This window comes from Sphaeramia orbicularis, chromosome 13, assembly GCF_902148855.1.
Source record: "Sphaeramia orbicularis chromosome 13, fSphaOr1.1, whole genome shotgun sequence".
NCBI classification, from domain to species: domain Eukaryota; kingdom Metazoa; phylum Chordata; class Actinopteri; order Kurtiformes; family Apogonidae; genus Sphaeramia; species Sphaeramia orbicularis.
Genome location: NC_043969.1, coordinates 49,979,134 through 50,004,136, shown reverse-complemented (window position 1 = coordinate 50,004,136; position 25,003 = coordinate 49,979,134). Strand labels below are relative to the sequence as shown.

Here is a 25,003-nt window from a genome sequence, read left to right as displayed (position 1 = left end):
ACATTCATAAAAGTCCATGTAATTATACTGTCCATGATCACTGTATTTGTGAACTTTTGACTGTGGACTTTTTATGATTAACTGCATGTTTGACAAGTTCAAATTTCTGATTTACTTATCTAAGATGAACCTATATTCACATGTCAGGTGATACTGTGATTAGCCTCTGTATAAAACACCTGTGCTTTTCCATCTGTCCTTAGTCTGATGAAGGGCCTCAGCCTGAAACTTCACTACTTTGTTTAATAAACTTTTTGGGTGCTCACAGGTTGTGCGGACCTTCATTTATTTTTTCATCAATTTTTTTGGGATCCTGCACACCTCTCATTTTTTGGATGTGCATGTTGATCACCTCTCTTCACACTTTGTTTGATGGGGAGCATGTGGCCTGAGGCAGAGACTAAGACTTCAATGCATTGACTGGATATAGATGTATATCTAAGGAAGTTATATTTTAGGCTATGGTTATTTGAATCTCCTTAAGTATGTCTGTAATTGTTTTGATTATAGAGCTATTGTTTTCCTTTGTTTAAAATTTACATCATCTGACCAATGTTGATCCATTTATCCTGTAATAATCCTGCTGAAGACAAAACAAAAGCATAAATGGAATCCCTGACCAGTTTCATATCTGACCATATGCCAATGCAGAAGTTTTAATTATTCTATCTCTATCAGCCCTTCAGTATCACCCTTCATAGTTTTTACAGTAATATTCTAATTTTCTGAGTCAGTGAATTTTGGGGTTTCATTATCTGCAAACCATAATCAAAATTTAAAGAAATATAGGCTTCAAATATTTCACTCTATGTGTAATGAGTCTATGTAATATAGGGGTTTCACTTTCTGAAATGACACAACATATTGAACTTTTTCATGATATTCTACTCTTTTAAGATGTGCCTGCATACATGCATGAAGACATTGGGGTACTGGGGAGAAATCCAGGAGTGTTAATCTGATTTATTATAATCAGATTACTGCTGTTATCTGATAAAACAAATCAGATTATACTGTTTACATGATCAATGATAATCTGAAAACCACACATCAGATAATGATCAGAGTATTGGTGTGGATGTAAATAGGTTCAGTGTCATCAGGGTACATCTGTAGACCTACATCTAAAAATACATGAATGTAAACATATCAACCTGAGATGGTCCCCTGTGGGATCTCATTCACAATTTAATGAAACACAGATTAATGATCAATAATAATCTGATAACTCCCCAAATCAGGTAATGATCAGTATATAAAGCCGCGTTTACACTGCGTGGTACCGGCTTAACTCGACTCTAGTACCAGGTACTACTCCTAGAGGCCGCTTCCATCACAGGATAGTACCGACTTTAGAGTACCTGGTCGTCATATGTTGCATTTCCACTATGTGGAACCGGCTCGACTCGACTCTGGTACCAGGTCCTATTCCTGGAGACCGTTTCCATTACAGGATACTACCGACTTTACAGTACCTGGACGACATAGCGATGAGGCACATTACTTCCGTGTCGTCTGCTCAGCGAGTTGACGATAAACTCATTCGTTGTGTGCCATCTCATCAAGCTCATGCTGAATTTTTATGTCGACCACCAAAGACTGAATCTCGACCAATTGTGGTGTAGTTTTGCGGGCTGTCATCATGTGGATGAACCTACCAGTATATTTACTGTAAACTTCCACATCTGTTTTTTGGTCACAGAGACAACTCTCTGACTAATCAGTGGTCTGCAGTGTTTACAAGTCACGTTTTAGTGTCTTGGAACCTCGGCGGAGGTGATACCAAAAAACTAGTACCGGATACCAGATTCCACGTCCGTTTTTGTGATGGAAATGCAAAAATGCCGAGTCAAATCGAGTCGAGCCGATACCATGTAGTGGAAACGAGACGTCGTTTAATTTTTTCAGCTTCATTGCATGAAGGTCCTTTGGTAACCATGTGCTGTCATCTGCTCCGAGTTGCTACTAAACTCACTTGTTGCATGTTGTCCTGTCAAGCTCACGTTGAATCATTTTATCGACCGCCAATGACAAATGTCTGAACCGGGCACAGTGACAACTCTCTGACCAACACTTTTATGTGACGGAAACACAAAAAGGCTGAGTCGAGTCAGTACCACGTAGCTGAAACATGGCTTTAGTGTGGATGTTAACAGGTTGATTAATTCTTCTTTCCAATCACACCGATCTGGAACATGTGAAGAACCTGTTTCCCACGATGCCTCTGCTGTGTACCTGTCCTTCAGGCGGTCTACTGACATGAAAAGACGCTGCAGACGTTTGGATGTGAACAAACAGAGAAAAGGATGTTTATTAAATTACACAGATCCAGAGTAAATTAAATTAAATCTGATTCATGGTCCACTCCTGCTGCATCTCCATGGAAACGGCTTTAAACACTACAGTACCCATGATCCTCTGCGGCCAGAGGAATCATCCGAGTGGAAGACGTTGGACCGGCGTCCAAATGTCCCAGCATCCTCTGCTCCTCCACACTCTGATTCTGACAGGAAATACTTTGGAAGCTCAGAGATTGAACGGTCCGATAAGTGATCGATGAGAATCGACCATGCTGATTATTGATCCGCAGATGGATCAATCATGTGATCAGTTCTGCTGGTGAAACATTCATTAACCCTTCGCCACAGGGGAAAAAAAAAAACAGATTAACTGATGAAAAACGGAGCTGAAATGAAAACTAAGCAGATAATTATCAACAGTTTGATCAATTTAAAGCTGATTTGATAGTGATAAATATTTAATTATCGATCATCTACTGATTGAGATGATTGGTTATCTCAGTTTCCTTCTGTTTCCTCTTTCATTTAACATTGATCATAATAAATACTGATACTGGGTGACCTGATGACCTTTGACCCTGCGTCAGACCCTCTGATGACTCAGCCTGATGATTAACAACCAATTAATCTGAATCTTAATGTCCATGCAGATGACGGACAGTATGAGACAATAGTGACGGTTGTAGCTCCGTGGTGGAGTTGACCAATCAGAGTAGGCCTTCCTGGAAGGGGCGTGGCTTCCTTACATTCAGTTGCGCCCTCCAAACAGTTTCGTGAGGACTTTAAACCCGGGTCAAGCGACGTAAAGTCAAATACAAACACTAGAGCAAATGATGGACAGGGTCGAGGGGTCAAAGGTCTCATGTTATAGGTGACCAATGATCGAAGCCCCTCCCACCACGTCCTCTCAGACAGGTGAAGGTGGCGCCGGATTCACCTGGACTTCACCTGCTTCTCTTTGAGTTCAGTTTGGTTCCACAACAACTGAAGACACAGATGCATGATACCCGTGGAGCAAGAAACTGATTGGCTGTAAAATATAAAATTCACATCATCATGATTCTCTCTGCTTAGAGAATGAATATGGACATGGATCTGTTTGAGGTGATACCCATGATGCATCACTGTACATGAATTCCTTATGTCATGAACAATGAGCATGAGTAAATAACTGTTTTCATCAAATCAGCTTTGAATTCATATCACTTGTCTCCATTTTTTCATTTTAACTCCGTTCGTGTCAGTTCTTCTTCTACTCTTTGCATATGTGAACCTCCTTTGCTCCTTTTCTTTAGTGCTTCTTGGTGATTCGCCGAGACCTCCTCAGGCCCCGCCTCCTGCGGTTGTGATTGGACATCCAGGAGCGCAGGCGGTACTTGTCAGGGCTGGTTCTGGTCCGGGCGGCCTGGTTCTCCAGGTCAAACTGTCTCTGCAGCCTGATGGCAAGCGCACGGTCCTGCTGCACCTGAGCGCCATCCCCGCTGAGCGTCCGGCTCCTCTTCAGGTCCGGGTCCGAGTCCGGGTCCAGGTGTTTGGTCTTCTGTTTCCTCTTTGAGGTAGACTGGTTGTGGGCAGGACCCTGTGAGTCTTTTGGCACAAACTGTAACCCAGAGTTCTTGGCGTACGGAGAGAACGACTGCTTCTTACTGAGCAGATCCTCACCACCAGACTCCGCCCCTCTGATTGACTCCACCCCCCTGATGGAGGTCTCGCTCCTATAGCGGATCGCGGGGACCCTGATCTTGGGAGCTGGTCTGAGCACGTCGTGGTCCGGTCCAGGTCCGTCAAACAGCAGCCTCCTCCTGTTGGAGACAGAATCACAACAAGTTACTCAGAGGACGGACTTTCCATCTTGCTAAAACTTTCCCATCAGGCTTTGCGTTCAGCTCTTCCTACCTCTGACTGGTGGACAGTGTGGCGTCTCCGTCCCGTCCCGTCCAGCTCTTCGTGGCGGTTTCATGTATCTCGTTGACCGGACTTGTTAGCGTGGCTCTGGAGCTCACTTTGAGGCTCTGGCGGTCCAGTTCGATCTGCCTCCACTTCTGTAGGACGGCGGGACTGGCCTCGTAGCTCGTGTTCCGCTGCAGACCGCCGCCGCTCAGGTTGCGCGGCGTGGACTTGACGATAGTGGGCTCCAGGAGGCGTCCGTCCGGCAGCCGTTTGGGCGGCGTGCACGGCGAGCACACAATGGGCTTGAAGTGGTTGAGCTCCTCTGAGATGCTGTCGTTGCTCTCGGGGCTGATGGAGCGCTCGGGGCGGGGCGGAGCTAAAGGCGTGGACGATGACGTGACAACCGCCCGCCACGCCAGCCTGCGCTCAGGAGGCATGATGGGAGCTGAGACGCAGCGGCTGTTCTCCGACGACAGGAGGATCCCGGCGGTGAAACTGTGACTGATACCAACCTGGAACACAGAAGACACCGTCAGACCAGAACTGACCCGGCTCTGAGACCGGAACCGGCCCAGGTCTGAGACAAGAACTGACCCGGATCAAAGACCAGAACCGACCCCAAATATAGACCAAAACCTCCCCAGGTTCAAGACCGGAACCAGCGCAGATCTAAGACTAAAACTACCCCAGGTCAAAGACAAGAACTGGCCCAGGTTCAAGACCAGAACCACCCTGGGTCAAAGACGAGAACCGGTCCAGGAAAGACACACACAGAGGTCAAAGGTCATACTCTGTCGGTCAGCGCCGGCTGCAGGACAACCCTCAGCTTCCCTCCTTGTTCCTCCACCGGGTCAGTGCAGCTCCGACTCCTCTGAGAACCACTGAAGAAGAAACACAGGTCAGAGGTCACACAGGTTGGCAGTAATGAAACAGATTTGAGCTTTGTGATTGGACGATACATGTCATGTGACCGTCATTTCATATTCTAGTCTTGAACAGCAGTTGAACACCTGTCACATCCGTGAAATTCAAATGTAAGTCTGTGGAGACGATGCAGACGGAAGCGAAACAACAGAGATGTGAAAACAGGTCTAATTGACTCTCTGATTGGCCGCCATTTGCTACTCGCTGATTGGCCGGCTGCTCTCACCTGGAGGCGGCTGACGAGGTTTTGGTCTTCCTGATGAAGGCTGAGATGGTCCGGATCCTCCTGCTGATTGGCTCCTCGTTCTCCGAGTCCGACAAAACACCCTGAAAAGGAGAATTCATTTCACAGTGACCACACCCCCTTTTCATTTGTCTTCCTGTTTGTTTGTTTTTTACCGTGAATTTATGGATCAACCAATAGCTTCACCCCATGACTAATTAAAGTTTATAAATATTTATGACTTTAATAAGGATTGTCAGAGTTTTTTCTTATTTTTGCAGAGTTTTTCAGAGAACAAAGATTTTTCTTTTGAATTAACAACTTTAGTATCAAAAGTGTTTGTTTGTTTTTACACATATATAATATAATGAAAAATAACAGATTTTCTTCCCATAAATGAGTCCTTTCTGACACACTTAACACTTTAAATCAAAACACCCAAATTCATCTCCTCTTCGTCTACGTCAAACATAAGGCCTAGGGTCCAAAACCGGCCCGCTAAAGGGTCCGATCCGGCCCAGGGATGAATGTGTGAAACTCAGATATTCACAGTCAATGGTGTCAAAATCATTTTAGTTCATCTGTAAATGAAGAGGCCTAATATTGTTAAAATTGCACTTATTTTTGCTAATGCATTTCAGGTTGTTGGTGTTATTTACATTTTTTTAAAGAATTGTTTGTAGATGTAAACATTTTCAAGATGTAATTTTACTTTTTTACTCATAACAGAAAAGTTAGGAGTTGACATTACTGACAGGTTATTATGTTATTATGTCACTGCTCCTTAGAAAACACCCACAGGAAAATCTGTCATCAGTGGATCATCTTTTCAATTAAAAGCAGCAAAAGATTGGAATGTGCATCAAAATCACTGAAACTGGACAATTTTATTTCAGTTTCTACATTTAAGAACTGTATTATGGACATTTACCAGACACGTGCTGCTACTTATACATCATTTATGTCTGTTTTATTTTTAGTTTCAGCGTCTTTTTAATTCCCTTGTATTTTTTGTCATTTGTATGTTGTTATATACGACACCCTCCCTCATTATTGTAAATAATATTGAATGTTTTCGTAAAGCCTTATCTGGTTAAATACAAGTTAAATAAATAAAGAAAATATTATTTTACTGGTTCTGATCCACTTGAGATCATATTGGGCTGAACGTGGAACCTGAACAGCCCTGATCTAGGGCTGGAGCCTCTGATCGTTATCATTTTTGTACATGTTTCTAATTCAACTAAATGAAACTTGACTGGTGCACACACACACACACACACATCAGATCACAGTTACTGGATCTGGTTCAGATCAAACTTACAGGTTCATCGTCACGGCGAAATGGTCCACATTCGTCTTTACAGACAAAGATGTTTCTCCTCCTGATGTCTTCTCTGTCCTCACATGTCAACACCTGGAGAAATACGAAGTACAGTTACAACTGCATGTCTAAACCTCACAGTGGATGTGAGGCTGGATTCCTCTGTCATCTGTCGTTTTCATCCTCATCTTGTGGACTCACTCTGTGTTTCGTGGTCGGTCCTGAGGAGATGTCTGAACACTTCAGGACGTGCAGCGGAGCAACGAAAAACTCTGTAACACAAACAGTCACATGATCAATAACAATCAACACATAGAAAACGGATTCAAAGAAAACGTAGACCTGTGTTATTCATGTAGTTTAGACACTGTCACTGAAAGACAAAGATATTAAACACAAATGACAGGACAGACGTACAACACAAACAACTGTGTTAAAATATAATAAAAACATTTACAATAAATGCACAGCAGATGTGTGTGATTCTGTGTTCTGACAATAACAACCAGTTATCAGTGTAAAAACTCAAAGCAGCTCCTCCTACAGCTCAACAAGTCCAGACAAGTCCCACAACTCTACTGCACTGACCAAAAAGACATAAAACTGACAAGAAAATAGACAAAACTGACCAGAAAGACACAGAACTGACCAGAAAGACACAGAACTGACCAGACAGACACAAAACTGACCAGAAAGTACACAAAACTGACCAATAATGACACAAAACTGACCAGAAATGAGACCAAACTGACCAGACAGACACAAAACTGACCAGAAACTACATAAAACTGACCACAAAGACACAAAACTGACCAGAAACTACACGAAACTGACAAAAACGACACAAACCGAGCCGTGAACGCCTCTAACTGGTCGGTGTCCGCCGTTAACGGCTGATAAAACCCATAAACACCGTGAGCATAAATCTGATCCCAGGTCAGTTCGAGGCCGGTTCTGCCTCATTCTAAACTATTCTGTTACATCTGAGCTCGGTTCTGGAGTCTGAACCGGGTCTAGACCTGGTCCACTTTACGGACCGTGTGTGTTTCTGGTCCGTCATTAAATCGTCAACTCCTCTAAAGTTGTTCCGGACCCGGGGGTCCGGCAGCCCGGGGCCGCGCTCATACACCGGAATGTGAGCCGGACTTTCCGCGGGAAACACACCGACCTTTACGGCTGTCGCAGGCCCTCCTGGCCGTCCTGCTGCCGCTCCTCTCGGGGTCGCTCCTCCTCCGGAGCCGCTCCTCGCCGCCGGAGTGCGTCCGGGCCGGGCAGAGCCAACCGGCCGGGTGTCCGCAGGGCGGGCTGCCGCCGCCGGGCTGACCCTCCGCGCATGCCGTACACCTCTTACCGGTGTCCTCGGCCGAACAGAACCCGAACCCGGCAGCGTGGGTGCCGGACCCGGGTAGTGACCTGCCGGAGGCTGCGGTGGCGGCGGCGCTGGCCGGTGAACCAGGCCGATCGGCAGACCCTGCGGTCGCCATCTTCCCTGGTGAGCGTCTTCTCTCCCAGGCCCGCCGTCACAACAAACCCCGCCCTCACCGTGAGCCACGCCCCCATAACAAGCTCCGCCTTACTGCTGCGTCAGCAGCCCGGGCGCGAGACGTTCAGCGGAACTTCAAAATAAAAGCGTAGAATAAGAAATAAACATGTACAAAATAAAATCACTGGAGTCACCACAGACACATTAAATCACGAGTAAATGTGAGTTAATTTCTTCACGGACTGAAGCTTTCATTATTTCCTGGTCAATGATGCGACGTCTGTCTGTTTTTTTTTCAGACTTAATCCATGACAGATCCATATTTACTGCGTGTAACTTCTGTCCTTTAAATGTACTGAGTTGAACTTTTCGAAAGTCAGTTAGTTTGTCTTTTTTCTGTTATTGTATGTCAAAATGTCATGTGCTGTGAACGTTCATCTGTCATATATATTAAAAACAGTTGTCCTACGTGTCATGTTGTCCACAGTGTTTTTAATACTATAAACATGTCACTATTTGTTTAAGTGACTAAACTATGTCCAGTGATGTGTATTTTATGAAATATCATACAGTGCAACTAATAATAGCTATAATCTATTAATTGTCAAATTGTAAACAATCTGTTTTACTTTGTTGAAGTTCTAATTTATATAGTGTATGTCAGGATCTGTGCCTGTGTGACCCTCAGCTCCTCCTTCTCATAATCATCATTATCATCATCAGACTCACCTGCTGGCGCTGCGTGGCTGCAGCCAATTATCTCTAGCCTATTTAAGGCTTTGGTTTGCAGCCATGCAGCGCTGGTTCATTTCTCTCCATAACCTGGATATTTGTTCATCTTTTCTACGGACTCTGACTCAGGTTTTGTGTATTTTTTTATGGACTCTGTTTTTTGCTTTAGATTTTGGTGTTAGGTTTTCCGTTGTGCTGTTTTCATTTTTTGTTAAATAAATTTTTAATTTTTTCTCCTCAGTACCGTGCATTTGAGTCCTCTCTTTCCCCCCGTTGTGACAGTGTATTTGATCCACAAAGACAGATTCAGTATATTTCATATAAATGCATAGAACTCACAGAAGAAAACAGAAGAAACAATGGGAAATCCAAGTAGGAATAGAAAGCATGGATAACATGAAATGACTGTAAAAGAAGATAAAATGATTTAAACAAACATATTAAAATGACTAAAAGAATATATATTACTCCAGACTCTTCAACAGCAATAATGAGGGGAAATTAAAGGTTAAAACCTACATGATAAAGCACAACTATGAGATCATTATGTAAAAAATCCCCAAAAGATTAACACTTTTTTGATTAGTGAAATGTTGAAATGATTAGTTTTCTAAGTGGAAAAAAATGGTAAAATTAAAAACATTTTATCACTCTCTGAAATTAATGTTAAAGGGCAACATGACGAGTCTTAAACACCATTAATGTGTTTATTTTATGGTTGTAGATTTAACTATGTGTTCTTCAACTGTGGTTTGCCAGTTTAGTCAAATTAATTAACAAAATATTGTTCTGTTTCCTACATATTTCAAATATTCAGTGAAATGTATTCAATATTGTCATTTTTGTTCAATTAAAACAAAGTCCTTCACATTTTTTTGTATTCTGTTTCACATTTTAATAAAATAATGTTTGTGGGTTTAGGAGTTTGTGGGAGATTTGAATCTTATCTTTAACTTCAGTTAAATGTGTATTTATTTATGGATTCTGCTTTTTTTTTTTTTTACCTTATTAGTTTAGTTTTTTCCTCTAATTATGTTGATGAATATCAGTTAAATGACACATTTAATAATAATAATATTATTATTATTATTATTATTATTATTATTATTATTATTATTATTATTATTATTATTCCATGTTACGGGTTTATTGTGGAGGTAATCTGCTGCCCTCCCTCCTATCGACAGGTGGCGGTGCACACCGGAAGTAGACAGCGGTTTATTTACTGTCGAAGAAGAATTCGCGGAACAAGATGGCGGCGTCCTGACAGCCGAAGTCCAACCAATAACAGGTAACATTAAAGGCTTAATTTTTCTTTAAAAAAAAAAAAAGAATCGTCTTACAAATTTGATAAAATTAAAAAAAAAATTCGGAGGGTCAAGCATAAAGCTCCGCCCAGTTTTTTACGTTCTAAACCCATTAATTTAATGAAAATTATTTCGTTAATATTTCAGAAAAACCAAGAAAGTTAACTTACCAACGAACAGATTTGGAGAAATACATACATACATAAATAAATACATTAAATATGTGAATGTATTCAGTGTCCGTGTGAAACAGTTCATGCATCAGTTAATCTCCTAAAATGTAAAGATTTATGTTCTTTAAATTATTCAACGCAGGATCTAAGTATCAATGTTTTCACATGATACAACTCTGAAAACTGTCACCATTTCACTTAAAAAGCTGTTTTATGTCACTGTCACTGTATGTTCACAGACATGCGAACGTGTTTGAAGGTCGTGTTGTTTCTCTGATCGTGTCGCTCGGTCCTTGAACGCATCCTGAGATGTAACGTGCGCAGTGTCACAGAAACAGGAACATTCATTCACCACAGACATTTATCTGTGACTTTACTTCAAGCAGTTGATGTTGTTGCGTATCATCACTGTTTATTACAACGTGTGTGTGTGTGTCCTGTTACAGAAGCTTAAAGAGTTGGATAGAGATTGACAAACAGGATGAGTTCAATCGTCAACATCTGAGATTAGATTAAATAGAATTTTATAGATTTATTGATCCCTCAGGAACTGAATACATATATAAGAAATATAACATGAGATACCAATAACAATAACTATAAAAACAGTAGTAAAAAACAGGCAGTTGCACATTAGAAAGTACTAGTAGTAATAAATAATAAAGTAGTAGTAATATTAGATAATAATAAACAAGTAATCATATTATAATATGCATTTTAGATTATAATATTTATATCAATTCATAATCACACAATAATAATAATAATAATAATAATAATAATAATAATAATAATGATAATAATAATAATAGTAATGGTTCTGGTTTCGTTTCAGAATCGTGGTCCCGGTCTTGATGCAGCACCATCGACCTGTGGTGAACGTGGTCCGTCTGGGCCTGCGGTCCTACCAGGAGGCTCTGCAGTTGCAGCAGGTCTACGTGGACCGGCACCGGTCCGGTTCTGGTCCGGCCAACGCCCTTCTACTGTGTGAACACGCTCCAGTCTACACAACAGGGATCCGGAACCAACCATACCCGGAGGCTCAGCTGGACCAGCTCCGGCTGCTGGGGGCTGAGGTGTACCGGACCAACCGAGGAGGACTGATCACCTTCCACGGACCAGGACAGCTGGTCTGCTACCCAGTCCTGGACCTGGGCTGCTTCAAGAAGGTGGGAACCGGTCTGAGCTGGTCTCAGTCAGTCTGAGCTGGTCTCAACTGGTCTTTCCTGGTCTTTACTTGTATGTTGTCCTTTCAGAGTGTGCGCTGGTACGTCTGTGAGCTGGAGAAGACCATCATCTCGGTTTGCAGGAGGTTCGGCATTGAAGCATCGACGTCTCCTCACACCGGAGTCTGGGTCGGGCAGAACAAGATCTGTGCCATCGGTACTGAACCACATCCTGGTCTCAGCAGGTTTATGGTGGATCATCACAGTCCTGTTACCGTAGTTACATTCACACATGTTCAGATACGGCAGACGGTAGTTTCAAGTCCACCAATTTCTGTTTTACATTAAAAGAGAAACACATCTCGTTTCTATATTAAAAACCCAATAACAACTTCAGCTTTTTGATAACTTACAGAATGTGTTCCTTCAAAGACAAGTTCTCAGCACTTAGGAAGCCGCAGATATTTAAACGAAGAAACCAGCTCTACTGGATGAGCATTTTTTGTTTCCATAATTTCTGTTTGTCTGGTCTTATTGTGTTTGAGACAGTGAAAAATATGAGGGTTTTTTTCTCTGTGTTTAGACCAAGTTGTAGATAATCAAGTTGTTCCTGTAAAAATAAACAACGAAGGGCCCAGGACTGAACCTTGTGGAACCCCAAAGCCCAGTGACTTACAGAAACTGAGCTATGAGCCTCAAAGTGACAGGAGTTCCATCCACCTGACCATTAAACCAATCAGGAATCAAACCGTTCTGTTCAAATCCACTAAAACTCACGGTTTACATCCACGACTTTCTCACAGTTTACACGAAACCCAAAATAGGAACCAACTGAAGTTCAGAAGCCTCTGATTGAAGACTTTCTAAGTGTCTATGATTCACTGACAAATGTGGCATGAATCACCATAGCAACCACACACTTCAGTCTGGTCGTTATATGATAAACTAATGTTTCTGTAGCAGTTTCTTGACATTTTACTTCTATAAGGTACAGAAATGTTCACATTTCCTCTAATTCATTCCTTTTTTTTGCAGGTGTAGTTTAGTTTTTGCGGGGTTCTGACTGAGCGGACAGTGACGGTTCCATGTTCTTGTCGCAGGGATCCACTGTGGGCGTTACGTCACATCTCACGGCCTGGCGCTGAACTGTAACACCGACCTATCGTGGTTCGGACACATCGTACCCTGTGGGATCGAAGGTAAAGGCGTGACATCGCTCAGCGCTGAGCTGCACCGAGACGTGGACGTGGACGAGGCTGTCCCACATCTACTGGACGCCTTCAGGGACAGATTCAACTGTGAGCTGAAAGATGGCAAGATGACCGGCTGACGAACCAGGTCTGATCTGCGACTGTGGCTTCAGCCTGGGGTCAGAGGTCATATTCGGAGACCTGTGTTGTTGAGGTCGTCCCATGGCTGAAGGTGAACCGTGTGGAACCAGACATGGATGTTTAACCCTGAAGGATCCACTTCAGTCTGGAACCGGGTTCTCAAGGTCAGTATCAGATGTTTTCTGGTGACCTCTGACCCCGATGAGCCAGAATCTGAAGATCTACGTGTTTTACAGGTTTTCAGTGTGAGACCGGATCAGACTGTGGACCTGATTAGTCCACATAGATGTGGATGTCTGTGGACTTTTACAGCTTTTCAGTGAAAATGTTTCACTGTGATTAAAATGAAGCTTCTGTTATTGAAAAATAAATGAAATGACTTAATGTTTTCTGTGTGACAACCTTATTCTATACATGTAGATTATTATTAAAGATCACATTTTTTCAGTGTTTTGAAAAGTGATGAAACATCTTTAACTTGGTCTGTGAGGAGGGTGAAGCTCCTTGTGGTTTTTATATGGACATGCATCTTACATCTGAATTTTTGCCTCTGAATTTTTTGTTATTCTAGATTTATGAACATAGTTGAATTCAGAGACAAAAAATTCAGATACTTAATTTCAGTGCAAAAAAAAAATTCAGTACTAAAAATTCAGTGGCTTTTATAATTCAAAATCTGATGAGACAGATTTGCTTCCATAGACATGGATCCCATTTATTCACCAACTACGTCAACCATACATGGAATTCTTTTCTGGTAGTTTTTGCAAACAAATTATTGGGATCCTGTTTGGACATAGTAAGAAGTAAATAAAACTAAAACAAGTGGTTCCAGACACAACAAACCCCACCCCTCACAGATTTTGTAGCTTATTTTGGCATCAGTCCAGCTGATGTCATCATGTCTATGTGTGTGCTGATGTCAGCATATCAGTTGCCTCTATATATGTGCCAAGTTTGAAGTAAATTGAAACAAAATGTATGTTTTTATAGACATTTGAAATTTCACCAATTACAAGTAAATGGGAGAAGAAGAAAAAAGATTTTACAAATTCCTTTAAAAAATGTGAACTTTGACCTATTGTTCCCAAAATGTAATCACATCTATTCTGGGTCACTGGCAATCTATAAACCCAATTTGGTATGAATTCAACCAGTAGTTTTGCTTCTAGAGTGATAACAAACAAACAAACTGAACCAAAAACAATAGCCCTTACCTCCCCTTCGGAGGGCGGGGTACTAATATTAATAAGAAATATGAGTAAAATAATCAATAAAATGGACAACACCAAACAAAAACTTCTAACTTAGGACGATGTTTCTATATGTGGAACAAAGACGTAGCACGTGAAACGATGAAAACAGGTAAGACCAACTATACTAGGAGTAATGGTGCGTTCACATACATGACACAGTAGAGGCTTTTATTTTGAAAGAGGACCGGAAGCGCTGTGTGTTCACTTCAATTAAATCTGAAGTTTCGTTTTTATGTCAAGTCTAACTTTACTTCTGTTTATTCTGGGTTATGTAACCGGGCTCGGGGCTAACATTAGCCTGGTGATAAGTTATAGTTCAGAAGCCGAAGTAGAGACATGAGTGTGGGGCTGAAGAGCCGGGGAGCGGACGGAGCCTCCGCTTAGCCGTTAGCCGTTAGCCGTTAGCCCGGACATGGCCCGGCCTTAGCGCACCTCCGACACTTACTATGGGGGACGATTACGAGCTGAACGGGGACATGAACGCTAACCCCCGGTGCCAGAGCACCGGCGACCCGGTGTTGGACAAGGCCGTGCATCAGTGGTTGACCTGGGACAAGGTGAGTGTCCGCCGGACGTCGGAGCACAACCGAACCTGAGCGTTGAACCAGATTCCACCGGAAAACACAGCGTTTTACCGAGAAACTGCAGATTTTAAACAGGTCTAGAAAGAACAGGTGGAGAAGTCTGCGTTTTATTCATCACTGGCCTGTTAATGTAGAATCGGTGCAAACATTATGTCCATGTTGTGTCTAGTATTTGGTTTAATTCGACTTAATGAAGGTGTTCATGGTGCTGTTAAACCTGAAGGAACATGTAGGAGCAGCAGCTGTAGAAGATCCGATTTCACCTCTAGAGGATCCGATTCCACCTACAGAGGATCCGATTCCATCTGTATGAAGACACATGGAATGAAACCGTCCATGCCGAATCTACTACTGGTACCAACCCAGTTATTAAACACACCCAGTGCCGCTTTACATCATGATGTAAAGGGTCCACTTTGAATTGGACGTTAAATGGTTTTGGTTGTAAATAGAGTCCTGGGTTCTACAGCGGATCCGTGTGGACCTGAACCCTGGTTATAAGGATTAGTTCATGATAAGTAGATTAAATGTAACCGTGACTCAGTAGTTTTTAATCTGGTCCAATCCATCAGAAGCTAATCCACTGGGTCAGAGTTGATCCACCTGGACTTCAGACTGAGCCAGATCCAGTTCACATCCACCCCTGAGTGGTTTGTGTTCCGGTCCTGGACCTACTGCAGAACATCAGGTGGTGCAGATGGTCTGGGAGTCTGATGTTGGATCTGGTCCCTGGTTCTCCACCAGCCTGGTCCTGGTGCAGGACCCAGTCTTTGGTCCTGATGTATGGAGTGAAGCTTTAAGTTTTAAATGTCAGCAGTGTTTTAATTTGAATCCAGTCCATAAACCCTCTGACCTCTGAGCTGTGTGTTCATTAAAGGTGAAAGGTCACGCACGTCGTTGACCTGTGCTGTAAATGTCACTGCCTGGAAAAGAAACACACACACACGTGTTGTGTTTCCATGTGTTCAGGGAACATGACACTGACTCAAATGAAGATGGAGTCGACATTAAAACCAGTTAAAGTTCTGATCTGGATCTGGATCCGGATCTGGATCACACACTGAAACACATTTAAGTACCAAACACATGGACCCAGGTTTAAAAGTGGTTAAACTAGATTTAAAACCTTTTCACAGTCCTTTCTCATGGTTTGTTCTCTGTACTGTTGGACATGTTCTTGGTGGATTCTGCAGAACCCTCAGACCCGGGCCCAGGTGGACTCTCTGGTGGCAGCAGGTCGACATGATGAGCTGAGGTCCAGACTCTGCAGCCGCATGAGCTTCGGGACTGCTGGACTGAGAGCCCCGATGGGCGCTGGGTTCAACCGGATCAACGACCTGACTGTGATCCAGTCCACACAGGTGAGACCAGTAGAACCCAGTAGAACCAGACTAATGGAACCAGGTCAGTAGACCACTTGGGTGAGGTATTTACCTGGAGTCTTTCCTTTTGGTGTCTGCAGGGTTTGTGTTCTTACCTGTTCAGGTATTTCACAGACTTCAGCAGCCGAGGAGTCGTCATCGGTTTTGACACAAGAGGACAAGAAGAGAGTGGCTGTAGCAGCGAACGGTAACGGAACAACGCCCCAACACTCAGCACTGAGACGCCCAAATGGTGCACTGTGACAGGCGTTGTAGTGACTGTGTTCAGGCATCACAGCGATGCGTAACAACACCAGAATACACATCACTGTCGTACCAAGACTCACATGACCACAACAGCTGGGCTTACATTAGAAGTAGAGACACCTTATGGTCAGTTTCTGTGTTCATGTATCGTCATGTTTCTGTGCTTATACATTCTTCTGCGTTCAGTCTAGCGAAGCTCTCGGCGGCCGTGATGCTCAGCAGAGATGTTCCCGTTCATCTCCTCTCTACGTTCGTGCCGACGCCTTACGTGGTGAGGAAGCAGTAACATGTCATTTCCTGTCACAGCACACTGTGTTGACTTCAGCTCAGTGGATTTGTTGGTTCTTTTCCAGCCGTACGCTGTGAAGAAGCTGGGAGCGGCGGCCGGAGTGATGATCACCGCCTCGCACAACCCCAAGGAGGACAATGGATACAAGGTCAGTGAGTGCGGAGAAGAAGAAGTGACTTCTGCTCCTCTGGTTCCACTGCTGTGTGTCTTCATTTATTCTGTTGGTTTGTGGTTTTCGTACCTTCCCTTCTCTCTTTACCATTTGTCCTTGTATTTCCTTCCCTCATCCATATAAGGACATGAGTCAAACCACAGACATTTAACTCTAGGCCTGACTCCATCGACCGAATCACGTTCATGCTTTGTGTGAGTTAAGGCCCCAGTGGACCCTTAAACCCACTGCTGTGGCACCCTCTGCAGGTGTACTGGTGTAACGGCGCTCAGATTGCTTCGCCTCATGACAAGGAGATCCTGAGGTGCATCGAGGAGCAGCTGGAGCCCTGGAGCGCCTCCTGCTGGGATGAGGAGCTGGTGCAGCGCTGCTCGCTGAGGACCGACCCTCTGAGCCACATCAACAGCTGCTACATGGACGAGCTCACCTCACTCTGCTTCCACAGGTAAGGGGTGGAGCCCAACAGCTGCCTCAGTGGTTAATAGGGGCGGGGCCTAATGAGAGCGGTATCTCTTAGGGAGTTGAACCGCCGCTGTCCTCTGAAGTTTGTCCACTCGTCCTTCCACGGTGTCGGCCATGTCTTCGTCCAGCAGGCCTTCCAGAACTTCGGCTTCCCTCCACCCATCCCCGTCCCCGAGCAGAAAGACCCCGACCCCAACTTCTCAACCGTCCGCTGCCCAAACCCCGAGGAGGGCGAGTCCGTCCTGGTGAGTGGAACCTGGTCCTTGGATCTTCAGGGCCCGGTCCTCAGAGGCCCCGCTCGTCCTCAGATCCGTGTCCTGAGCTCCAGGTTCATGATGTCCACGTCTCTGTTTCCAGGAGCTTTCTCTTCTTCTGGCTCAGCGTGAAGATGCTGGTATTGTCATGGCAACGGATCCAGACGCGGACCGCCTGGCCGTCGCTGAGAAGTCTGAGGGGTAAATGTAGACCTGGACCTGAACCTCAGTACTGTTAGGTGGTTGGATTTGCAGTTTGTCAGGAATGAGTCTCCACAGTGTCAGACCAGGGGCTCCGATCAGACCAGGGGCTCCGATCAGACCAGGGGCTCCGATCAGACCAGGGGCTCCGATCAGACCAGGGGTGTCAGACACCTTTTAGTTCATGTTCACATTCAGCCCAAATATGGGTCTGACCAGTAAAATAACAACAGTGAAAAAAGTCAAATTACATTGTAAAAATATTTACATCTACAAATTTTCCTTCAAAATATGAATAACACAAACAACCTGAAATATCTTTAAAAAATAAGTGCAAGTTCAACATTTATACATGTTCATTATAATGTACAGATCACAGTGGATCTACAAACACACAACATTTAATAACAGACAGAATATGGCCTGTTCATATTTGTTCAGATTATTCTCCTTTTTTGTGTAAGGACAGTTTGTAAATGTAAAAATTCACATGTAATTTGACTTTTTTACACTTCAAGAGAAAAATTTGGATTTGTCATTATTTATGGGTTATTATGTTATTATTTTATTGGTTTGATCCACTTTAGATCATATTAGTCTGTATGTGGAACCTGAACTAAAATGATTTTGACACCCTTGATCATTAGTATCTTCAGTTTACCCAGTATTTAACCTGTATTTAACCCGTGTTTACCCAGTATTTACCCAGTATTTAACCCGCGTTTATCCAGTATTTAACCCGTGTTTATCCAGTATTTAACCTGTATTTAACCCGTGTTTACCCAGTATTTACCCAGTATTTAACCCGCGTTTATCCAGTATTTACCCAGTATTTAACCCGTGTTGACCCAGTATTTACCCAGTATTTAACTCGTGTTGACCCAGTATTTACCCAGTATTTAACCTGTATTTAACCCGTGTTTATCCAGTATTTACCCAGTATTTAACCCGCGTTTATCCAGTATTTACCCAGTATTTAACCCGTGTTGACCCAGTATTTACCCAGTATTTAACCTGTATTTAACCCGTGTTTACCCAGTATTTACCCAGTATTTAACCCGTGTTGACCCAGTATTTACCCAGTATTTAACCTGTATTTAACCTGTGTTTACCCAGTATTTAACCCGTGTTTACCCAGTATTTAACCTGTGTTTACCCAGTATTTAACCCGTGTTTACCCAGTATTTACCCAGTATTTAACCCGTGTTGACCCAGTATTTACCCAGTATTTAACCTGTATTTAACCCGTGTTTACCCAGTATTTAACCCGTGTTTACCCAGTATTTAACCCGTGTTTACCCAGTATTTAACCTGTGTTTACCCAGTATTTAACCCGTGTTTACCCAGTATTTAACCTGTGTTTACCCATGGTTACCGTGGTCACCGGTCCGTCCCTGTTCTCCAGGTGTGGATGGAAGGTCTTCAGTGGTAACGAGCTGGCGGCTCTGCTCGGTTGGTGGATGTTCTTCAACTGGAAGGAGGCCCATCCTGACCCTGCAGACACTCGGTCCGTCTACATGTTGGCCACCACTGTGTCGTCCAAGATCCTCCAGGCGTTCGCTCGCATCGAGGGCTTCAACTTCGAGGTACGAGTCTAAACGGCGCTCAGAGGCGGAGCTTTTTCCTGAGGGTTAACATATTTAACGTCTGTGTGTTGAACAGGAAACGCTGCCGGGGTTTAAGTGGATCGGGAACAGAATGCACGAACTCGCCAAAACCGGGAACAGCGTCATATTTGCGTTTGAGGAGTCGATCGGTAAGACCGGTTTTACTCCAGACCTGCGTCTTCTTCACCTTCAGGCGTCGTCATGTGCCCTGGGTTCTGTCTGCAGGCTTCCTGTGTGGCAGCATGGTGCCTGAGAAGGACGGGGTGAGCTCTGCCGCTGTCGTGGCTGAGATGGCGGCGTATCTGCACAGCAAGAACCTGAGTCTGAACCAGCAGCTCCACAACATCTACCAGACGTAAGACAAGCAACAACCGAAGTCTGGAGAGTTCTGCCAGAACCTCCAACATCTGAAACTGAGGTCTCCAAAACCAAACTGTTGAATGTTGGACTGTTTTTAGTCATGTGATCACTGTCATCAGCCAATCACTGCCTCTGTCCAGCATCAAACAGGAAGTAACCGTCCTGATTGAAACCCACATGCACATGTTTAATCCGAAATCTACAGATGAACAGTCGGTTCGGTATAAAGCAGGTCTGTTGTTCTTCTGTGGTTCAGGACAGCGGTTGTAGCGCCCCCTACAGGAAGAACTGTCGGTCCTTTAAAGACCCCCTTATGTCTCCTGTAGGTTGAACCCAAACCTCAGACGAACATGACACAAGAGGTTTTATGAAGTAAATCTGATGCAGAACAAAGTCCATCAGAATAAATGAATCCTGCTGCTCATGGTTCCAAAAACAAAAAAGAAGCTTCATGGGGACTGTGCCTTTTCTGTTGTTGCCCCAAAACTGTGGAACCAGTTACCTTTAGATCTTAGACAGGTTCAGTCTCTGCCTGTCTTTAAATCACAACTAAAAACGCTCTTTTTCTCATTGGCTTTTAATCAGTGAGTGACATGTTTCTTCATATATATATATATACACACACACACACACACACACACACACACATATATATATATATATATATATATATATATATATATATATATATATATATATATATATATGTATGTATATGTATATATATATATGTATATGTATGTATATGTATATGTATGTATATATATGTATATATATATATATGTATATATATATATGTATATGTATGTATATGTATATATATATATATATATATATATATATATATATATATATATATATATATGTATGTATATGTATGTATATGTATATATAATACTGTTTTTATTAGATTTTAATTTGTCTTTGTTTTTATGATGGTTGTATTTTGTTGTTCTTAGCCTGCTTTGCACCCTGTGTTATCACTGTTTTTACTTATTTACTTATTTGATCTCTTGTTTTACTTTTTGTGTACAGCACTTTGGCCAGCTGTAAAGTTCTTAAAGTGCATTATAAATAAAGTTGGTATGGTATGGTATGGTAATCCAGATTAGGTTCATTTGATTATCGACCCTGATCTGACTGTGACCGAAGGGACCGGGTTCAGTTAGATTCAGAGAACTTTCATGTGGTCAGTTGGCCACTAGATGGCAGCACACTCCAATCTAAGACACTGAGGAGATGGATGAGTTCCATTTGAAATCAGATAATACTGTGTGTATTAGTACTTGGAGCGGTACCTGGGTGTACTGTGTGTATTAGTACTTGGAGCGGTACCTGGGTGTACTGTGTGTATTAGTACTTGGAGCGGTATCTGGGTGTACTGTGTGTATTAGTACTTGGAGCGGTACCTGGGTGTACTGTGTGTATTAGTACTTGGAGCGGTACCTGGGTGTACTGTGTGTATTAGTACTTGGAGCGGTATCTGGTGTGTACTGTGTGTATTAGTACTTGGAGCGGTACCTGGGTGTACTGTGTGTATTAGTACTTGGAGCGGTATCTGGGTGTACTGTGTGTATTAGTACTTGGAGCGGTATCTGGGTGTACTGTGTGTATTAGTACTTGGAGCGGTACCTGGGTGTACTGTGTGTATTAGTACTTGGAGCGGTATCTGGGTGTACTGTGTGTATTAGTACTTGGAGCGGTATCTGGGTGTACTGTGTGTATTAGTACTGGTACTGTGTTGATGTTGAAGTATGTGATGTTTCTGTTCCAGCTATGGTTTCCACATTTCTAAAACATCGTACGTGGTCTGCAAGGACCCGCCCACCATCCAGAGGATCTTCACCCGAATCAGAAACTTCGACGGCGAAGGTTCGTATCCAAAGACGTGTGGCGGGATCAGGATCGTCCACGTTAGAGACGTCACCACAGGATACGACAGCAGCCAACCAGACCTGAGATCGGTGAGACGCAGACACGACCACACGTCTTCTTCTGTCATCATTGGGTGTGTTAACGCCGCCGCATGTCGTCTGCAGGTTCTGCCCGTGTCTCGCAGCAGTCAAATGATCACCTTCACGCTGCAGAACGGCGTCGTCGCCACGTTGAGGACGAGCGGCACCGAACCCAAGATCAAATACTACACCGAGTTCTGTGCAGCTCCAGGAGAAAGGTCAGAGGGGCGGGGCCTCAGTCAGGTATGGATGATGTAATGTGTGTCTTCTGAGGGGTGTGGCCTCACTCATGTGGTTGTGTTACAGTGAAGCGTCCAGTCTGGAGGCGGAGCTTCAGAAGGTCACCTTCGCTCTGGTCGACGAGTTCCTAGAGCCCGAGAGGAACAACCTGATTCGCCGCTCCGTTTAAGCTCCACCTCCTGTGTGTCCTCCTATTGACCATCGCTGTGTGTGGGTCAAAGGTCATCCCGTCGTCCTTCACTCCAGTTTCGACCAAACATATTCACCTCCGCACCAACAGCAAAGCCTGATGGGTAAATGGCGGCATCCAACCAAAGACTGAGTGTAAACAGATGTTCTGTTACGCTTCCAAGAGAAATGAACCAAATGTGGAAGATCAGGAACAACAAAACCGCTGTTACCATGACGACAGGTCGGCTCAGATGTGAAAACCGTTTCCAGGCGACATTAAAGCGTTTGAGCTGGGGTTTAATTAGATAGTCTTCAGGTCCAGTATTGTCCACAGGGGGTCACGTGTTATTGGACTGACGTACTGAATGTAAATGTACGGATGGAAAATGGCTCCAGAGCGGATCAGCACCAGATCCAGATCCAGATCCACGAGCGGACCCACTGCACCAGAAACCAGTTCTGTTGATTGACAAAGGTACATTTCACTCCTGTGTCAGAGCTCAGGATAGGGGGTTACCATGGTTACCCTGACCCATCACCCTCATATGTCCATGAGCAGAAGTTGATGGAAACATGTGAAAATGTTCAGTAAGTGTTTCGACCACAGGGTGGCGCTGCAGCTTTGAGGTCTTCAGGTATGTATGTGGAGGAATTGAAGGCGTTCACTGGAGGTCAAAGGTTAAAGTTCAGGGTAAATGAAGACTACAAACTTTACACAGTATCTGTAAGAAACTCATGAATATTTCAACTTATTTTATTCATTTCATTTAATGTTTTAGATTCATTTTTATTTAGTTTCATCTTTTAATTATTCGTTTTACAGCTATTTGATGTTTCTAGTTTCATGTAAAAGAGAAATTGTGACAAATTAGAGGATTTTCAGGACGAATAGAGTGAAACCATCCTTTATTTAAGATGAGGATGAACATGATGATTCTCCAGAACCAGACCAACGTGATGGAATATGAAACTAAATGATTGTGTAGGAGGTTTGTCTAGATCTGATGTAGTTCTTTATCCTCATTTTGCTGTGAAGTCGATCGTTCCACGTTGGGACTGAGGCAGTTTGATCAGGTTTTTCTTGTTATTTTTTCCTTGTTTCTGAATGCGTTTTGTTGTGACTGATCTTCCACGGACTCGGTAGAAAGGTGGAATGTGTTTTTGTTTGCGCCCCTCACACTCCGTCCATGATATTTATTTTTATACTTGTATTTATGTGAGCGCCCCCTGCTGGAGGCTCATAGAGCTCCTTGTTTATTTTCGTACAAAAGCTGAAGCTGCTGCTCGCGTCTCTCTGAAGCTTTTCGTTTTCACCGTGCTCATCGGAAACAGGATGGAGTGAGCGCTCTGTCGGTTTTGTGTTCAGCTGTTCGTGTTGGTCTGTGCCAATAAAGCTCTGAAAATCCAACATGTCTGACGCTTTATTCAGCTGCAAACACCAGACTCATCTCATGAAATCTTGTACGTCACACCAGTTTTTATGGCATTTGGCGTTCTATACATATGCATTTTCCTCCGTCTGCGTGTTCAGCACCATTTGATCACGTGTCAATTTACGCTAAGATGTCCAGTTCACCTAACCCTAACCCTCAGTGTGTGGTGTTTGACACACACGTGGAAAGCTTATAATATGTACAGATTACACGCCAATTACAACTAGAATGTATATTTATGCAATTTCATGATATTGCGTTGGGAAACATGATGAAATGTTTCACATTTATTTATTTATTTGCACATCATAAAACAGCAAGAGAAAATTTAAAAAAAAAAAAAAAAAAAAAAAAAACAACATTCAAACAAGTAACATCATTAGGCCCTTTTTGACCAAAAGCCCAGGAACTTTATTACCAGGAACTGGTCTGGGGTAAAAGCGTTCTTGGTAATGTGTTTCCACCACACCCCAAAGTTCAGGGGTAATTTATTCAAATCGGTTGATGATGTAGAGGAGCAGTAACCGAACCTGCAGTCCAGTTCATGTCCATTCACAAACTCAGCTCTGGTTCAATAAAATGACCCAGTACTGTAAGTGGACGGGTTGGGTTGAACATTTTACTGGTTGTTGAATCACTAAATCCATCTGGAATACATTTTAAATGAAGTTAGCCATCATTACATATCCTTAATTTCTGTTTAAAAATGGTAGAATATGTCTTTTCAACTTCTCATTCCTCAAACTCAGTCACATCTAACTTTAGGGTGTAATGGATGGTTCTGTTTCATTTCTATTGTTTTACAGATATAGTCCAGGTTCAACCCTAAAGTCACACAGATTTACTCAAATACCTACAGTTAATTCGACAGCATATTACTTATAAAAGTACTTATACTCTACTCATATTTGGATGCCTTGTAAATGAACAGACAGTATTAGGTTAGATTTTTTTTTTTTTTTATTAAAAATCGAAACAAAACAAAAGGTGCAAAAAAAAAAAAAAACAAGGTGCATGAGATTAAAAGGGAAATACACGTGTGAAAGGTTCAGGCTTCTGGACCAGTGTGTGGACCAGCTGGTCCTGGACCAGGGTCTGGACCAGCTGGTCCAGTACAGCTGGTCTGGAACTCCATGGTCCCGGTCCCTGTTTCTCTTTTCCTACATGAACAGTCATAAAAATGCAACTAAATGAATGACAGAACACATGATGACACATTCCTTCTACTATGATGTGACATGTCACATGTGTGACCTGGGCCGTTTGTAAACAGCAGGAGCGATGGACCAGGACACAAACGAGCCGCAGGTTCAGAAAAAGAGGCCAGTCCGTCCGGTCCAGTTTCAGTGTGGAAATCACAAACATACAGAATAAATCAGTTGTTCAGCTCCCGGCGACAACACAAACACTCCACGTTCTGTGGATTTAGATTTAATGTCAGACTGTTGGCCAGTTAGCATTAGCATTAGCATGAGCTTAACCAGACTGAAACAGCTGATGTGCCTCTGATACTGTTTACAGCATGGACCAAAACTAAC

At 43.2% G+C, this 25,003-nt stretch overlaps 3 protein-coding genes across 4 annotated transcripts; 2 read left to right on the top strand and 1 right to left on the bottom strand.

Moving 5' to 3' along the window:
- Positions 1 to 2,279: 2,279 nt before the first annotated feature.
- rnf169 (ring finger protein 169) lies at positions 2,280 to 8,175 on the bottom strand. Its single transcript, XM_030152392.1, has 7 exons — positions 7,830 to 8,175; positions 6,863 to 6,933; positions 6,662 to 6,754; positions 5,341 to 5,441; positions 4,981 to 5,071; positions 4,197 to 4,702; positions 2,280 to 4,102 (listed from the first exon to the last, which is right to left on the bottom strand). Exons 1-7 carry the CDS (start codon positions 8,143 to 8,145, stop codon positions 3,592 to 3,594), a joined length of 1,689 nt encoding a protein of 562 aa, XP_030008252.1. The 5' UTR covers positions 8,146 to 8,175; the 3' UTR covers positions 2,280 to 3,591.
- Positions 8,176 to 10,091: 1,916 nt separating this feature from the next.
- lipt2 (lipoyl(octanoyl) transferase 2) lies at positions 10,092 to 13,322 on the top strand. Of its 2 annotated transcripts, XR_003937135.1 has the most exons (5): positions 10,092 to 10,167; positions 11,192 to 11,525; positions 11,613 to 11,739; positions 12,623 to 13,017; positions 13,090 to 13,322. XR_003937135.1 is itself a non-coding variant. In XM_030152425.1 (4 exons), exons 2-4 carry the CDS (start codon positions 11,211 to 11,213, stop codon positions 12,850 to 12,852), a joined length of 672 nt encoding a protein of 223 aa, XP_030008285.1. In that variant the 5' UTR covers positions 10,092 to 10,167; positions 11,192 to 11,210; the 3' UTR covers positions 12,853 to 13,320. The 2 variants fall into 2 exon arrangements, 1 of the variants encoding a protein (XP_030008285.1); XM_030152425.1 differs by having other exon boundaries at positions 12,623 to 13,320.
- A 970-nt stretch (positions 13,323 to 14,292) lies between these two features.
- Positions 14,293 to 23,440, top strand: pgm2l1 (phosphoglucomutase 2-like 1). Its single transcript, XM_030152389.1, has 14 exons — positions 14,293 to 14,666; positions 15,887 to 16,054; positions 16,156 to 16,262; positions 16,508 to 16,592; positions 16,675 to 16,758; positions 17,031 to 17,227; positions 17,300 to 17,489; positions 17,602 to 17,699; positions 19,105 to 19,285; positions 19,362 to 19,455; positions 19,532 to 19,661; positions 21,441 to 21,630; positions 21,706 to 21,839; positions 21,928 to 23,440. The coding sequence occupies exons 1-14, from the start codon at positions 14,556 to 14,558 to the stop codon at positions 22,028 to 22,030; spliced, it is 1,872 nt and encodes a 623-aa protein (XP_030008249.1). The 5' UTR covers positions 14,293 to 14,555; the 3' UTR covers positions 22,031 to 23,440.
- The last annotated feature ends 1,563 nt before the right edge of the window (positions 23,441 to 25,003 follow it).

Excerpts from the sequence above, each read along its gene's own strand:
- rnf169 (XM_030152392.1), bottom strand. The coding sequence starts at position 8,145 with ATGGCGACCGCAGGGTCTGCCGATCGGCCTGGTTCACCGGCCAGCGCC. Across the intron at positions 6,934-7,829 it reads GGCCTGCGACAGCCGTAAAG|AGTTTTTCGTTGCTCCGCTG; the intron begins GTCGGTGTGTTT and ends TTTGTGTTACAG. Across the intron at positions 4,103-4,196 it reads ACACTGTCCACCAGTCAGAG|GAGGAGGCTGCTGTTTGACG; the intron begins GTAGGAAGAGCT and ends TGTCTCCAACAG.
- lipt2 (XM_030152425.1), top strand. The coding sequence starts at position 11,211 with ATGCAGCACCATCGACCTGTGGTGAACGTGGTCCGTCTGGGCCTGCGG. Across the intron at positions 11,526-11,612 it reads ACCTGGGCTGCTTCAAGAAG|AGTGTGCGCTGGTACGTCTG; the intron begins GTGGGAACCGGT and ends TTGTCCTTTCAG. Across the intron at positions 11,740-12,622 it reads GAACAAGATCTGTGCCATCG|GGATCCACTGTGGGCGTTAC; the intron begins GTACTGAACCAC and ends TTCTTGTCGCAG.
- pgm2l1 (XM_030152389.1), top strand. The coding sequence starts at position 14,556 with ATGGGGGACGATTACGAGCTGAACGGGGACATGAACGCTAACCCCCGG. Across the intron at positions 16,759-17,030 it reads AGGAGGACAATGGATACAAG|GTGTACTGGTGTAACGGCGC; the intron begins GTCAGTGAGTGC and ends CACCCTCTGCAG. Across the intron at positions 19,662-21,440 it reads CTCCACAACATCTACCAGAC|CTATGGTTTCCACATTTCTA; the intron begins GTAAGACAAGCA and ends TTTCTGTTCCAG.